The 16735-nt window shown below is 39.5% G+C and overlaps 2 protein-coding genes across 4 annotated transcripts in view; one reads left to right on the forward strand and one right to left on the reverse strand.

Annotated features, from left to right (window-relative positions):
* Nucleotides 1–293: 293 nt before the first annotated feature.
* Nucleotides 294–16735, reverse strand: part of LOC118274565 (septin-1) — a 54091-nt gene continuing 37649 nt past the window's right edge. For both annotated transcript variants that reach the window (XM_035592130.2, XM_035592131.2), the window contains exons 3-11: nt 15107–15237; nt 11242–11369; nt 9773–9890; nt 8766–8852; nt 7509–7669; nt 5665–5766; nt 3461–3554; nt 2774–2890; nt 294–1984 (exon numbers count right to left, since the gene is read on the reverse strand). In XM_035592130.2, the coding sequence (XP_035448023.1) occupies nt 2792–2890; nt 3461–3554; nt 5665–5766; nt 7509–7669; nt 8766–8852; nt 9773–9890; nt 11242–11369; nt 15107–15237 (920 nt within the window). In that variant the 3' untranslated portion in view covers nt 294–1984; nt 2774–2791. The remainder of the gene's footprint in view (nt 1985–2773; nt 2891–3460; nt 3555–5664; nt 5767–7508; nt 7670–8765; nt 8853–9772; nt 9891–11241; nt 11370–15106; nt 15238–16735) is intronic.
* The window catches only part of LOC118274566 (cell cycle control protein 50A), a 45388-nt gene continuing 32375 nt past the window's right edge, over nt 3723–16735 (forward strand). The window contains exon 1 of one of the 2 annotated variants that reach the window (XM_035592139.2): nt 3723–4003. In XM_035592139.2, coding sequence (XP_035448032.2) covers nt 3976–4003 — 28 coding nt within the window. In that variant the 5' untranslated portion in view covers nt 3723–3975. The remainder of the gene's footprint in view (nt 4004–16735) is intronic. The other variant, XM_050697002.1, reaches the window with a different exon arrangement.

A 16735-nucleotide genomic window follows, 5' to 3' on the forward strand; every position in this document is an offset into this window, starting at 1 on the left:
AATCACCAATTATAATCTGTTTTTGCCAGAATTAACGCTTTATTTATTGATGTTGATTTTGTTTATGAGTTACACTCACAACAACTTCTTCATTTATTGATAGTTACGTAGATATAGCCAAGCGTAGTGTAGGGTGCCCTCCAGCTAGGTGTAATGACGATATCCGCAAGGTGGCTGGTAGTGGTTGGATGCGTAGAGCTGAAGATCGAGCTCAGTGGCGTGCCATTGGAGAGGCCTATGCCCAGCAGGGGACGAGAACAGGAAGATGGTGATGAAGTAGAAATAAAACACTGTTATGATTCGTTTACATTTACTATAAAAATATGATTACATAGAAGTTTCTTTTACATAAAAGTAAATACATGGGTACCTAGTTAATAACTCACAATAAAATAATCCAGAAACTATTACTTTTCAAGTTAGATGACTTTGATATTAACATTTGGAAACTTTGGCACCAATTTAACTTCTAGAATTTATTACATTTTATATTCGATTCATCAATTAGTTTACAATAAAGAGATATCATTAGAGTACAAAATAAATGCACCAACGCTGGAATAAATTCTAATTACACAAGATACTAAGAATTTTAAGTACCTACTAAAGTTAGGATTTTATAATTCAATTCAATTAGACATCCCAAATAGCAATTCAGCCTTCAATTCGATACAATCATTCCAATAATTCCTTAAAAATAATAATATATTTTCATGCATACCTAGTAGGACAGTGTTATAATCTCCTAACATTAAAGAGTAACTTGGAAATACAAAAATGGAATACTCAAATAAAATATAATGTCAGTCAAAAAAGTAAAATAATACTTTTGTCATGAGAAAAAAAATCGACGAAGTCTTCACTTCTTAATAAGGAAAAAATATATAAACCTAAAATTTTTCCTGGTATTGCAACATAATCGTAATAATAAAATATTCGACCATATATAGGTAGTGACTTAATTGACAGAAATTCGTATTAAAATTAGATATCATGCTATAGAACGAAATGGCACAGAACAATAATAATAAATGCATATCAGATCAACATTATGAGGCCGCTGTTTACAACCTATTGTTACCATTAACAATAATTCAACTATATCGATAGGGTGAGTCATCTTATTTTATAGAGACAAGATACAACTACTAATTGATGTAGATGAATTCAATTCACAAATATCACACTACAGATGGAAAGGAAAAATACAAGAGTTTTTGCAACAATGATTTGTCATATTGTGCTTTAAGCTTGCAACACCTCATTCTATATCAACGATAGCATATTGTCTTAGAATTATTAGATAAAGTGCACCCTAACACAGACAGCAATGTGAGATTCTGCAGTGCTCCGTGTGCATCTTCAGCGTACAATCGACTACTCAAATATACGTTAGTCGATTAATCGTAGCCTACTTCAAATCGATTAGTGTAGTGCACTTTCTTAAACAAAAACGTTATATACCTGCACTGTATAAATATTGCATTTACCTTACAACTAGTATAGAGAGATAAAACATTCTATTGTCTATAGATATGGATATATCTATAATCGTCCTATAATATATGAAAGGAAAATAATATTTCGAGTAAATAATACTTAACTCTGTAATGTTCACAAAAATATATGGCGTCGGTCACACAAGGTTTTTATGAGTATTGCTAACAAACTATTTTAATAATTAATGACGGATTTATTGATCACAAAGGCTAAGCGAATATCAATATGACATGACTTTAATATTCGAGATGACACTGTATAGTGATGGGAAAAGCGACTAAGTCTAAACTAGTATATTTAGGCGATTTTTAATTTTTAACAATTTTAACTCGTAACATAAGTTCCGAGCGATATATTTGTGTGAACGTTACAGGCTGTACGACAGTTACACCTAGTTGGAAGTGACGCAGTAGGGGATGGCGCGAAGTATCGAGTTGACGAGGTCACACGTCGCTGGCAGCTGGACAGCCGTACTAATGTCCAACTATTGGAGAAAAAACAATATATTAGTACAATAACAAAATATAAATAATAAAACAGGAATGTGAATAAAATACACTGTAAGACTATGAACCTCCTCCACATAAAAGGTGTTTGCCATAATCGCCAAGTTTGATAAATGGGTTGGAGATCGCAGTTTAAAAAATGCTGCTATTCGGTCTGATGCTTGAGTCGGGAATACGACACCCCTGGGGAGATTGGGGGTGGTGACAACAAATGTATTATTAGATAATGGTAGAGTAAAGTTTTAACGAACGAGTCTAACGACCCAACATCGTCGCGCGCGCCGGATAGTACGCACGATTCCAAGCAGAGAAACTCGAGTCGCCAGTAGCAGCGCGACAATCGCCGCGTCGTTAGTCGCGGAATGCTGCTCATGAATATGAGCCTCTTGCATGGCTTGAAACTAGTCGAGTTTCTCGTCAAACATTTACGTAAGCCGATCATAATAATTGAGTATGTCTCACGAAAGTTACAATAAAATCACAAAAAAATATATGATTTACTTACGTTAACAGTTTACCCATTAATGTATGTGAATAAACCGTGATTTTTTAGTTTCCACATTCAGTGCCACCGACTCTCTGTTTATGCTATTTCATTCCAAAATGCAGGTGAATTTTCTGCTTAAAATAATACTGAAGTCTAAACATACCTTAATCTAAAGAATTGCGTAGTGGATGCGAATCTACGGCACTGGAATAAAATTTACGTGGACTCTCCTGGCGAGTCGGTGGCACTGAATGTGTTAATTTAGTATTGAATTAGTTACCTGTGCGGCACGCAAGCACTATGCGGTGGTAGTGGTGCTGGCGCCGCTGGCAGCCTGCAGGTTCATCTGCCGCTGCATCTGCTCCAACATCTCCTGCATGCGGCGCAGCTCCGCCTCCTGCAAGCGACACACATATTTGTGAAGACCATCATCTTCGTCAAGAGAATCCATTGCTGGACTAGACTGCATCATATCCGGAGCTGCGGACTACCTAACGGGTTTACCGGGGTTCCGGTTCGAAAGGCAGAAGTAGGAACGGGGTGGTTTTTAGTCAGTAAGAGTCTGACACTCCCTCTCGCCTCGCCCAGAGCGAGAGAAGTCATTGGATGATTTTCCCCCTCAAAAGTAAAGACTGCATCATCTACAACAGAGGGGTGTGTCATAATCTCCACGCTTAAAGTGTTGAAGGACGGAGTTTAAAAGGAGTAGATTTATCAAAGAATGGCCGGTCTGCTAGTTGCCGAGAAACCCGCGAAAAGAGTAGGAATTAATTACCACTATAATGCCAGAATTAGAGTAAAATATTAGCTAGTGGTAAAAAATAGCTTTTAAAGTTCTGACTGAAGACACTGGGAATTAAAGAGTTTCAAACTTACATAATGTAATTGGTGTATACCGTGTATACCATCAATAAATAACGAATTACTTCTTTTTTCTGAAAGTAAATAAAATAAAAATATTAAATACCTTTTCACGTAACGCCCGTTCACGGTCGCTAGGGTCTTCGGATCCATTTGTAAGACCATTTGAATCAGCCTCACTCAAACCGCTTTCAGTCGATCTATAAAAAAAATAAATGTAAATTCCATCACCAGACCAACTCGATGATAACATAATTTCGATAATACAGCGATAAGAATAGTAGTACAATTAATTCGGTTTCTTAGATTTTAACGTATGTCATTGTAGAGTGACCTAAAAAAATTTGTTAAAAATATCGAGAGTATAATTATAATTGTCGTGCTTTCTCATTCGCGAACTCACACGGGTCGATTGCTTTACGCATACGCAGTGTTTTCACGGTTAGTCTAATCTTAAAGTGATCAAGATGTCTCATTCGATTTCTCTATTTTATTTTCTATTTGCATTTCATAATGTGTGTGTGGTCGTTGTGTCTCAGAGTATTTATATGTCGTGAAAAAAGTGACATTCGTATTGGTGCCAAAATGCGTTTTAGAAGTTGAAATGGAAAATCATGGAAAATGGCTTGTCCCTGTCTAAACCAATCATGTAAGTATGTACTTGTTTATTGATTATTATCGTACTAAAAATTAATCCTAATTAACCGTTAATTTAATACAAGAACAATTTCAAGTTGTTTGCATGTACCTCATATATTCCTTGTAAATGTAGATGCCCACGTAACAATAAGCTAACAGACACTTTGACAGCGCGTCTATTTATTGCCGCACAATCAAAAAGGAAAATTCTGCGATACTACTTTTATGTAACTACTATCTTAATTATAAAATATTTCTACACACCAAGATTTTCCTCCTTTGTCATAACCTAAAAATTCAGTTGTCCCAACCCGGAACAATGGTTCAAATTGAGTAACTCTTTTAGTAGCAACGCGAGAATCGAATCGAATGAATATGAGCCTCTAGCATGGCTTGAAACTAGTCGAGTTCCTCGTCAAACAAATACGTGAGTAAGCCGAAAACATAATAATTAATTTAGTATGTCTCACGCAAGTTATAATAAAAAAACTCTTTTAGTGTTTTTTAAGGTGGGAAAATCATTCAATGACTTCTCTCGCCTTGGGCGAGGCGAGAGAAAGTGTCACTCTTACTGACTAAAAACCACCCCGTTCCTACTCCTGCTTTTCGAGCCGGAGCCCGGATAACCCGCTAGCAGTCCGCAGCTCCGGGTCGGCATCAACCCTACTGGGCCTCATCTGTGGTGGACTGATGCCTCCTTAAACCACGCACAAAATGCTCGACGCCGTAAGCACGGGTCTAGTTCTGGTGGCGAGCTACCTTGCTCGCCGTCCGCAGACTTGTACTTATGGTGGCCAGAGATTGTCGAGCAATCCAGACGCCCGGAGTGTTTCTCGCGGCGGCTGGGGTATGAGGAGGTTCATTTCCTCACTTGCCCCGCCTCCTCCTTAGCTAGCATGACTGCTTTGCAGAAGGAGGAGACGGCATCCCAGTCCCCCGCTCCGTACCATGGCCTGTACGAAAGCCGGACGCGAGAGGTAGCCGTCGCCGACCACATCCCTGAGGACACGGCGGTGCTCAGCCCATGCGGGAACTCTTTTAGTGTTGAATAGTCCATTTCTCGAGACTATGAAACATCACTGTATAGATGACGAGGAACGGGTGCAGCCACGTGGGAGCAATAGCCAGTATGTAATTACGAAGTGCAATAAAAGTAATATTGCATCTATTAACATCATTTTTCCGATCACTGCGCACACTTTCCCTGCATACTTTTACTAATACCAATTACAGTTGTGATACGTGCATGCCATTTGTTAAGTATCTGTGGAAAACTCAGAGCGATATAGTGACGAGTGCAATCTTATTAGGGAAGATGACTATTTTTTTATATCTATACATATTTTTTATTTTCTTACGGAAACAAGTACTTAAGATATACCGATTTGAAATATTTATATCATCACTTCTAGGCACATTTTATACATGACGTATTTATACGAAAATACGTATACCCACTCTTAAACTGACAAACTAACTGATGGACTAATTAGATTTCTAATTGTCATACCCCATCATTATCCCTATTGGAAAAGTAAGATTGTATTATTTTTTGTTTATTGTATTGCCTTATATAGTATAATTAAGAGTATTTGTTTATCGTGTATCTTTGCTTTACAATACTGTTAAATATAAACATACTAAATAAAAGTAAATGCGAATATAACTCACGTGTGTCGCTTGGGCACCTGTCCGCTGCGGGCGAGACGTTCCGACCTGTAGTTCTCGTAGTGAACTTCCTGAGTCACCTCCTGCAAGTCTTGCATGTGGGTGCTGCAAACAAATTAAACATTTTCTGTTACAGCTATAAAATCATATGTCTTAGTAATAACACCCCTATACTTTCCACTGTCTGTTAAATATTGTTCTCTAGTCACAACAGACACCGGGTTTTTTTTTAAGGGGGGAATCATCCAATGACTTCTCGTGTCTTGGGCGAGGCGAGAGGGAGTGTCAGACTCTTACTGGCTAAAAACCACCCCGTTCCTACTCCTGCTTTTCGAGCCGGAGCCCCGGTAAACCCGCTAGGTAGTCCGCACCGACCATTCCGACCGGTCCGAAGCAGTGCCTTCTTATAAACTTAAATGTTTTAAATTACTACCTCCAACCTCTCTGCCAAGCGTGGAGATCATGGTAAACATTGACGAATACATAACTACATGGTAAACATAAACTTAAATGTCTTAAATTACTACCACTTAATTTTTATTTAACTCAAACTCAAACAAACTCTTTTATAAAACTCTATTCACATATAAGACGTGAGAATATCATCGCAATGTCTGTCATGGTAAACATTGACGAAAAATATTGACGTTCTGCACTTCTCCTACACATAAACTAAAAGTGTACCAAATTTTATGCTCCTAGGTTCGCGCAATTTTCGTAAAAAGATGTACAAAGTTTTTGCATCACGTATTAATATATAGATTTTAACTTCTTAAGCTCACATGTGTATCGCCAGACCGCACAGCGATTAAGTTAATACTAATGATATAATTAATTCAGAAAACATAATAATTATAACATATTGTATCGATCTACGCGAAGCGCAAGACAGTTGTTTTCATCCCACAAATACTTTTTTATTGATATGTAGTACTATAATTAGATTGTTTACACATAGTTTAGTACAAGTGAAGTGGCTCTTGTGCTCATATGTTTAATACCGTAGCTCTATAAATACGTAAAATGTATTAAAATAGTGATATATCTCTAGCGCACACAGTACATACATCAAGTTACGCTCAACCAGTATAAACTGACCGTCGAATGTGCGGAACGATCATACAAAGCGAGACCATCATAAACTGGTTTTGTATAGCTCGTTGTGTAGTCGCTTGTACGCACGTTTTATTAATGTAGACGTAATTAGGACATTTGCTAGTAAACCACTTGTGTATAGTGACATTGTCAAAATGTTTTCTAAGAAAAAAAAATATATAAATCTTCTTATTTTTAGAAATGATTAATACTTTTAAATAGCTACATACGGAACTACATTGCGAGCCTATACGACTATGCCATGTTTACAAACATAGAAATTCACATACATATCACACCCAGGTCAAACCCTTAACAACAATTTTGGCGCAAATGAGCAAGCTCAACTGGAGTAATAACACGGCCTCACAGAAAACCCGTGTGAAAAAAGCTTGCGATGCGTTTCACCGGCTGAGTATGGTCACCAGAGTCCCAATTCTATATGACCCATATTAAACAATAGCTCTACTCTCCCACTGTAAGATGGTCTGACCAGCTCAAGACCACGAACGCAACAAAGTTTTATAGCGTCGTTCGCATAGCATCAGACAGAAGCCGATGGAGATAATTCGTGCGCGCCAGATTCACCCACCATGACCACGATCTTTAGACATGAAGGGCCGACCAGAGAGAGCGAGACCACTGTTCAAATTTCATCCCGATTCCTTCAGCCGATTTGGAGTAATTGAGTAACAAACATAAACACAAACTTTCGCATTTATAATATAGTAAGAAACCAGATAAATACTTACATAAGCATAGTCCTAAGCTTGATGAAGTCGCAGTGTTCGGGGTTCTCGACCTCGACGACCCCCCAAGGATAGAGGCGGCCTCGCACGCGGCGCCCGCGCACCTCCAGCTGTTGCCCCGCCCCACACACCGCGAACGGCACCGCTGCTTTCAGTTGACGGACCTAGGGGGGAAATTGGTAGTCAGAAACAATGTTGTATTGTCGTCATCCCCGATCCTCAAATTCTAACACCTAAAATCATCATCATCCCATCAATCATTGTTTGCTTTACCAGAGGACGTATTCCACTCCTGAAGATGTACGATTTAGAGATTATTAAATTACTAACCGCTAAAAGGCCGACAATACACTTGTAACTTCTATGGTGTTTATGGGTGTCCATGGATGGCGCCGATTGCTTACCATCAGGTGATCCGACAGCTCGTTTACTGGCCTTAAAAATCCTATCTGTACGTCTAAATTTAAGAGGATATTACACATAATTTATACCATATAAGCTCTAAAACTAAAACCATAGTTATCACAAAATCAACATAAATTAAGACTAAGCAACATTTTTCTCTCGTGTTGTCATGTAAATTAGTCACGATTTCCGCGTAAACACATTCCTAGATAGTGTCAGTTACTGAGCCGGCAGGTAGATAGCAGGCTTTCTAATCGTATCTCATACACTTTTATTTCTTACTAGTTACTCCTCGCTTTACCCGCTGCTTGGCACCTATTCATCGTAGTGTGATAGCATAGCATATAACCTTCCTCGATAAATGGACTATCCAACACAAAATAATTATTCAATTCGAACAATAAACTCTTCAGCTTTATATCATAATATCAACCACAAGACGTTCACTGCTGAACATTGATAGGCCTCCCCCAAATACTATATAAAGTCTTTTTTTTATGGTATAAGCCGGTATACGAGCAGACGGATCACCTGATAGTAGACAATCGCCGCCGCCCATGAACATTCGGATGTTCATGGGCGACGGCGATGGCGATTGTGATTGAACACCACAAGAGCGTTGCCGACCTTTTGGGGGTAAGGAATTTAAAGGTTGTTGGGGGTCGGGGATTGGGAGGATTGGGAAGAGGGGTTAATGGGCTTCCAGTAACCTCACTTACACAACGAAAAACGAGGCCATGGTATCACTCCGGTCGAGCCGACCCATTCCTGCCGAAGTATGGCTTTCCTACACCTAAAAGTTATAAATAAAATAAAAGTTATATTAGTATTAATAAACCGTGAAATTATACGAACCTGTTCCTTATAGTCCTCGTCTTCATCGCTGTCGCAATCAGGCAGAGGGTAGATCTTGATGCCCTCGCGTTCAATTTCCTCCATTACCTTTAGAACAAACATATGTTCCTTGTTATACATTTTTATTTAGATTCACCAGTTTAATTAGTCACTGTTATACACACACAGTATGTCAAAGTACAGGCGGCATAATTACATATTTAGAATTTGTTATAGATTTAACAAAACTTGGAGTTTCTTGTTCGCTCTTGTCTTGTCCTGACTAATGATATATTATACCATCAAAAACATCCTGTAAAAAAGTCCAAGTCTCGCACCTCGGTTTTCCTACCGTAAAAAGTTGTGAGATCCATGTAGTAAATAATACCAAGTCGGTTATTTTATTTAGTCCCTATTTAAGGGACCTTCTATCTTAACTTATTATGTAAATGTTATCATATCAATATGACCAAAATGGCTATCGCACGTAATCATGCAATAGACTATCGTAATTCGAAATAATGAAACAGATTAATCTATATATTAATACGTGATGCAAAAACTTTGGACCGCTTTTTACGAAAATTGCGCGGACGTAGGAGCATAAAATTTGGTACACTTATAGTTTATGTGTAGGAAAAGTGCAAAACGCTAATATTTTTCAAAAATAATGCTTATAAAGTACATTAAATCAATAAATAAAACATTACACACACATGCATAGTATCTGATCGTTTTTGACAAAACGTCAAAATCGATAGACATTGTGATGATATTGACGTCTCATATGAATAGAGTTTTATAAAAGAGTTTATTTGAGTTTGAGTTAAATAAAAATTATCCTTGAACGTATGTTAAGTGGTATTGTATATGGTTGAATTTCAACCACTAGGCGACCACTAGTATAATATAATACGAGAAATGTCAACAAAAGTAGGTATACTTGTGTTTTCATGCGATGGCAATTTAATAATAATTTCAAAATAAATGACTAATATTAAAAAAGTAATGACAATGGTCGCACTTACCCTGGTCTTCAACCTCTGGACCTCCTTCTTGGTGAGGCAGTCGGCTTTGGCGATAACGGGCACAATGTTCACTTTGTTGTGTAATTGCTTCATAAACTCGATGTCGAGGGGTTTCAACCTGATACAAATAATTTTATACAATAAAATATAATTGTCCTCAAGGTTATTTTTTTTTACTATCACTTTGACTGAATATTAGTTTTACATTGTTCTCACATAGTTGAAGCAATCGAAACAATGTAACCAAAAATTGTATTGTGAATCTGATTGAAAAAGAGTAACCTATGGAGTTTCTTGCTTGTTCTTCTCCATAGGAATCTACACTTTGGAACGAACAAATAGCTTCACTAGAGGACTGACCGACAGACAGACCTTAATAATATTATTATATTTGCCTTGACGTTCAAAAGTGCCTTCCTGGTCTAATTGAAATAAATAATTTTGACTTTGATTTATATTATTTAGGTAACATTTGGCAACATTTACAATTCTTATCTAGACTAATAAATAAAATCGGAGTGTCCGTTTGTAATACTGAAATAACCATTGCTAAATGCATGCAAAATCACATATTTTACAATTTTTGTATGTATGTATATCTGTTTATTCTGGCTAATTTCTGAAATGGCTGGATCAATTTTGACGGAAAATTTATTGGTAGGTAGCTGATGTAATACGGAGTAACTTGGCCATTATTTTTAGAAAAAAAAATCAGAAGTCATTATTCTACGCGGACGAAGTAGCGAGTAACAGCTAGTTATAAAAGTGTGTTCCTATTGTAATATTTTATCATGTAGTGACTGGATGCCGGAAGCAAGTCCCAAATACCCAGCGTTGTACGACTTGTACCATTTAACTGACATTACAATTCATTATACATAACATTTTTAATCCAAAATTGATGTAAAATTATATACAATAAATATCTTATAATAATTTTACATAGGAAAGTCATGCTTTGGCACAAATGGATCGACTTGAACAACGAAGTAAAACACAGCCATACAGAAAACTAGCGTGAATCAACGTTTGCATCGTGTTACCACCGTATAAATGAAGTTATCGTAATAGTCCAATCCTCACCCTTCTCCCCAAAGACCTCCTTTGGTTTTGCGGGTGTCCAAGGCTAGTTGATTACCATGAGGTGATCGGTCTACTCGTCACGCTTTTAATCCCCGAAGGGGTAGACAGAGGTGCACATTATGGCACATAATGCCAATGTACACCCACATTTCCCAATTTATGTTGTAAGTCCCATGTAATGTGGTGAGCCTATTGCCATATACCGGGTACATTTCCACACTCCGTGCTACCACTGAGAAATTTTCGAAAAACCGAAGAATGCCCAGTAATACTTCGCCCGACCCGGGAATCGAACCCGAGACCCCTTGCCCGGCAGTCGCATTTGTAACCACTCGGCCAACGAGGCAGTCTACTCGTTTCCCATAAAAATATGATAGTTAAATTACCCATGTCCAAACGGCGATATGAAGTAGAAGCAGCAATGAATGCGGTTATCAACAATGTTGCGTCGATTCAAACCGCTCTCGTCTCGCAGGAACCGCTCGAATTGCTCGTCGATGTATTGAATTATTGACTGTAAACAAACAAATCGTGTACAAATGTGGACGTTATACATTTTTCCAGATACTGCGCACTGCGTACTGTACTGTAAGCTTTGTAAAGATGTTGAATTCTTAGTAGCAAACGCCTTTGTTGGTGGGAACACATATCTGCAAGAAACTCACAGACGGAATTAATAGCCGATCTCAGTCGAAAATCTGTTAATTTGGGTGCTTTTTCACCTGAGATGTGCTATGCTTCGTTTCTGTGGATGCGTCTGGCTTCTAACGTTCATATTCATTGGTACACATAGCTTAGCACTGGTAGAAACGGGTTCAATTAAGATATGTTTTTCTTTTATATGGAAAGTTACGTGCCACGGATGAGTGCTTAGATGCGTGCTAAGGATATATCGCATACTCGAGCTGCGCATCTTACTCGCACAGTTACCTAGCTTAGTATCAGTGGCAACGGTCACATAGTTTCACAGTTTGGCTATTACATCATCTTAGCATAGTTACATAGCACATCTCTGGTGGAAAAGCGCCCTTAGGATCGATTTTTGAAGATTGATATGGATTTTATACTACTGGAGATGATATTTAGTGTTTTAACTCCGCTGAAGCAGTGAATTTGCAGATTGCAGCATTTGCAGCGGTTCAGCATGGAGGTTTTCGCTATGGGGTGTCTTTTACAAAACAAATATCGATTATTAATTTCAGCCGTTAATCAACACCAACAACTCATCATCATCAGTCTTCAGTTATAATTATTCTCTACAAAAGAGATTTTACACGAAACACGTAAGAAAGAACGCCTAAAATCTTTCAATTCACGTTTTCAATCCCAAAACAGCACTTCGGGAAAATCTACAGTACGATTCTAACATAACAGCACTTTAAAACGTCCTGCGCTAACACAGAACTTTCTCTTTTCACCTACATTTAAATAATTCCACTATAAAGTGCACAGTATCCTTGACCTCGAAGCACGGTCCGAGGCAGACCACTGCGGCGTCCGAACGAATAGGGTCACAACCTCACAACATACATACACACATACGACAAAGAATGCGCCATATTGCATCGCTCTACTTCTTCTAGAGTTTGTCAAGACTAAGCGCCAAAAAGCGCAAGTTTCACCACGTTCATATAAGTGCCCGATAAACTTATGTGCCAGATAGTGTACAATGTACATACAAACTAATTACGTTATTAATTCAAAATTATCTGATACAAAGCTGCTATTCAGACATTGTTAAACAAGTCCGTAATACTTAGTAAGTTTTATTGTTTTTCCCTTGCAAATCACATATTTGTTGCGTTCTTCACACACGAATAATTAAAGTGAGCTAACTTCAAGCCCTAATTGCTTTCCCTACGTGATAAGATTTTCGCGTCATTAATACCAAATGATACCTTATTATTCTAATAAAACCATGTATGAAAAATTAAATTAAGGAGTATCTGAGGACCAATGGACCATACTACTTTAGCTAAATCCACTTTAACTCAGAAAACATGAAGCGCGTTTTATTTTTTGTTGGAAAATCCTTTGCCATCATTACATTAAATCTATCCATGTGGCACGGATGCTACACGTTGAAGCATAATATCTCTTAATTAACTCTAAGTACCCTACTTAAAGTAGTAGGAAGTATGAACCTAGGAACACTCAATGTGTCTAGTAGTACCGTTATTCCATTTGCAAATAAAGTACTGCTAGTACAGTACTATTCATAAGTGGCACTTACATACATACATACATAACCTCACGCCTGTCTCCCATGGGGGTAGGCAGAGACAATGGAACGCCAATTGCCACGGTTCTTACACACTTCTTTCATAAGTGGCAGTTAATGTGCTATTATTTTCGTACTAAACAGAATAAATTACAAGGCGTACCAAAGGATCATGGATTTGTTATCCAAAAAAAGCGGATATGTCATAATATTGATAGGTGGCTTCCTTTAGAGGTGGGAAAATCATCCAGTGCCGTCTCCCGTCTTGGGTGATAAGGAGTATCAGACACTTACTGACTAAAAACCACCCCGTTCCTACTCTTGCTTTGATACGGAACCCTGTACCCTTTATAGGAGTTTGCTTTACGTTGAATGAAAAAGGAAACGAGAGCGCGTTCGGCGCCGCGATCGCCCGGCTAATGAGCCAACCAATCAAAGTGCCGACTGCACTCTCGTTAAAAGTAAAACAAACTCGTACTAAGGCCTCTGGTAACCCCTTAAGTTGCCGGCGGCTCCGGATATCAAAGACAATTGTCCTTAGGTTTATCATAAAAGCTATCCTGCGACCAGCCTCTGAGAAACGGGCAGTGCCATTCGATAATGACCTAAATGAGATTCCAAAATCGCTTCCCAAGTTTACCACTAACCCTTCTTAAGAGTAAAACCATTGTTACCCCTTTTTTTTTTTTTTTGAGGGGGCAAAATCATCCAATGACTTCTCCCGCCTTGGGTGAGGCGGGAGGGAGTCAGACTCTTACTGACTAAAAACCACCCCGTTCCTTCTCCTGCTTTGAGCCGGAGCCCCGGTAACCTTTAACGTTGTCCGCAGCTCCGGATCAGGCATCAGCCCTACTGGGCCCCATCTGTGGTGGTCTGGCTTTTTGAGGCGCGCGTGGAACGCGACCCGCCGCACGGGTCTGGTTCTGGTCGGGCGGCGAGCTACCCTTGCTCGCCGTCTGCAGACCCGCACTTACGGTGGCCGGGGATCGTCCCGTGATCCTCGACGCCCGGAGTGTCTTCTGCGGCGGCTGGGGCGTGAGGAGGATCGTTCCCTCACGCGCTCCGCCTCCTCCTTAGCTAGCATAACTGCTTCGCAGAAGGAGGAGACGGCGTCCCATTCCCCCTCGCCCCGCACCATGGCCTGAACCAAAGCCGGACGCGAGAGGTCACCGCCGTGTCCTTAGGGATGTGATCGGCGACGATCACATCCCTAAGGACACGGCTTCATGCAGGGCACACCGCTACTGTATGCTCCACCGTGTCCTCCGGGTTGTCCACGCAATGCCGACACCCGGGCGTTTCCTCCCGCCGACTCCGAAACAGGTACCTACCGAAACTTCCGTGTCCAGTAAGCACCTGCGTCAGGCGGTAGGTGAGGACGCCGTGACGCCTCTCTAGCCACTCCTCAAAGAGGGGACTTACCGCTGCTATAACAGCGAGCCCAACCATTGTTACCCCTGGTCTGATTATTATTATTATAACGACCGTCGCTACCTGAATAGGACTATTCATACTGACAAATAATTATATCAGGAATTGTTTACAGGGGTCAATGGTACAGTAATGACTAAGATAGTAAACAATGGTGTTTTGTTCATTACTAATGAGTAGTAATGAGATGAGACAAAAAGACAAAAACATAAGATATAAAGGACTAAAGGATCGCCACCAACAAAACCCATGGCATGGGAGAAGTTGCTTTTCACTGCCTGTCCCTCTATGTATGCTTAGAACTTTAAAACTACGCAACGGATTTTAATTTTTTTAAAAGACAGTGAGATTCAAGGTGAAGGTTTATACGTAATAATAACATTCTACGTCACTAGTGCGAGCCAAACCTAGTCACTACATGGTATAAGACAAAGTCGCTTTCTTTGTACCTATGTCCCTTTGTATGCTTAAATCTTTAAAACTACGCAACGGATTTTGATGCGATTTTTTAATAGATAGAGTGATTCGATTACATAACACCGTTGCACCCATGCGAAGCTGGGCCGGCTAATAAAATATAAATAAAGAATACAACTTACCCGGAAACAATCTGTATTATCAATGGCGTCACCGTAACCCGGAGTATCAACGACAGTGAGGCGTAGTTTCACTCCACGTTCCTCAATCTCCACTGTCGAAGCATCCAGCTTCACTGTCTGATTCGTTTTCTCTGTAAACAAATATAAATTAAGATTGCTACCCTGCATCCATGGGTTCTGGAATGGATCCTGGACAGTATGCATGCTATGGTTACCCATAAATGTAAACACAGATAAGCCTAAGGTAGTTTGTATGTAACTATTATTTTTATTGTCCAATATTGCTGTATTTATGTTGGTACACTTAACACTTAATAAATAGAATGACATTGACATTGACAAAACATGACTTTGAATCTTATACTGAGGTCATAAATATTGGCCGAGCATAGTACTGAGGGCTTAATACGATTTTGATTTACGTTTAACGACATCGAAACGTGCTTGCGTTTGGCGCTCTGATTGATTGATTGATTGGTTCATTCGCACCGGCTAATCAGGGACGCCGAACGCGCTCTAGTTTCTTTTTCGTTCAACGTAAAGCAAACTCGTATTAAGGGTACTGTTTATTTAGTGCTTCGCAGTCAAAAATACTGCCTCATGCGCATCTCTGCTTATAGGTACCTTCTATTAAAATGTGAGAGTCTCATGTTATTTAGATGAGCAATGATAAGAACATATACTAGGAGTTAACATCTAGCTGCGATAAACTATTATAATTTTATTACTGTAACTACATACACATACTCCAACAGGTAAAATAGAATATAACTGTATACAAAATTATATACAATAACTTCCTTATAATTCTTACTATTATTCTTTACACATGATCATAGCAAAGCCAATTGATAGTGACAAGGGTTATGCATTTATCTATACTTATAATAAATCTGTAGAGAGGTCAATAAAATTCTGAACATGAAATATATTTGAAAAATAACTAGGAGGTGGTGGAATTTTTGTCTGTCTGCATGTCCTTTACAGAAACAAAAAGTACTCGATGAATTTTAACGAAACATGGTACAATTAATCTTTATACTCCTGGGCAGGTTATAGTATACTTTTCATCACGCTACGATCAATAGGAGCAGAGCAGTGAAGGGAAATTTTGGGAAATGGCGAGAAGTTACTGCATTTTTTAAGCTTCCGTCGCGTGTGCAGCCTTAAAGGGTAAAGCGTCATAGAAATCATATGACGGAAATAAAAAACTAAGTCTGTGCGTCCGTGCCTCTGTACATCTGTACGTCCGTGCGTCTGTGCGTCCGAGCGTATGTACATCTGTGCGTCCGTGCATCTGTACGTCTGTGCGTCCGTGCATCTGTACGTCTGTGCGTCCGTGCATCTGTACGTCTGTGCGTCCGTGCATCTGTACGTCTGTGCGTCCGTGAATCTGTACGTCTGTGCGTCCGTGCATCTGTGCGTCTGTGCGTCGGTGAATCTGTACGTCTGTGCGTCCGTGCATCGTCATGTCCGTGCATCGCAGACGCACAGTCTGTACGTCTGTGAGTCCGTGCATCTGTACGTCTTTGCGGCCATGCGTCTGTGCGTCTGTGCGTCCGTGCTTCTGTGCTTCTGTGCGTCCGCGCGTCTTTTTGTCGCGTCCATGCGTCTGTGTGTAGATATGGC

The sequence above is a fragment of the Spodoptera frugiperda genome, chromosome 11 (genome assembly GCF_023101765.2).
Source record: "Spodoptera frugiperda isolate SF20-4 chromosome 11, AGI-APGP_CSIRO_Sfru_2.0, whole genome shotgun sequence".
In the NCBI taxonomy this organism is placed as follows: domain Eukaryota; kingdom Metazoa; phylum Arthropoda; class Insecta; order Lepidoptera; family Noctuidae; genus Spodoptera; species Spodoptera frugiperda.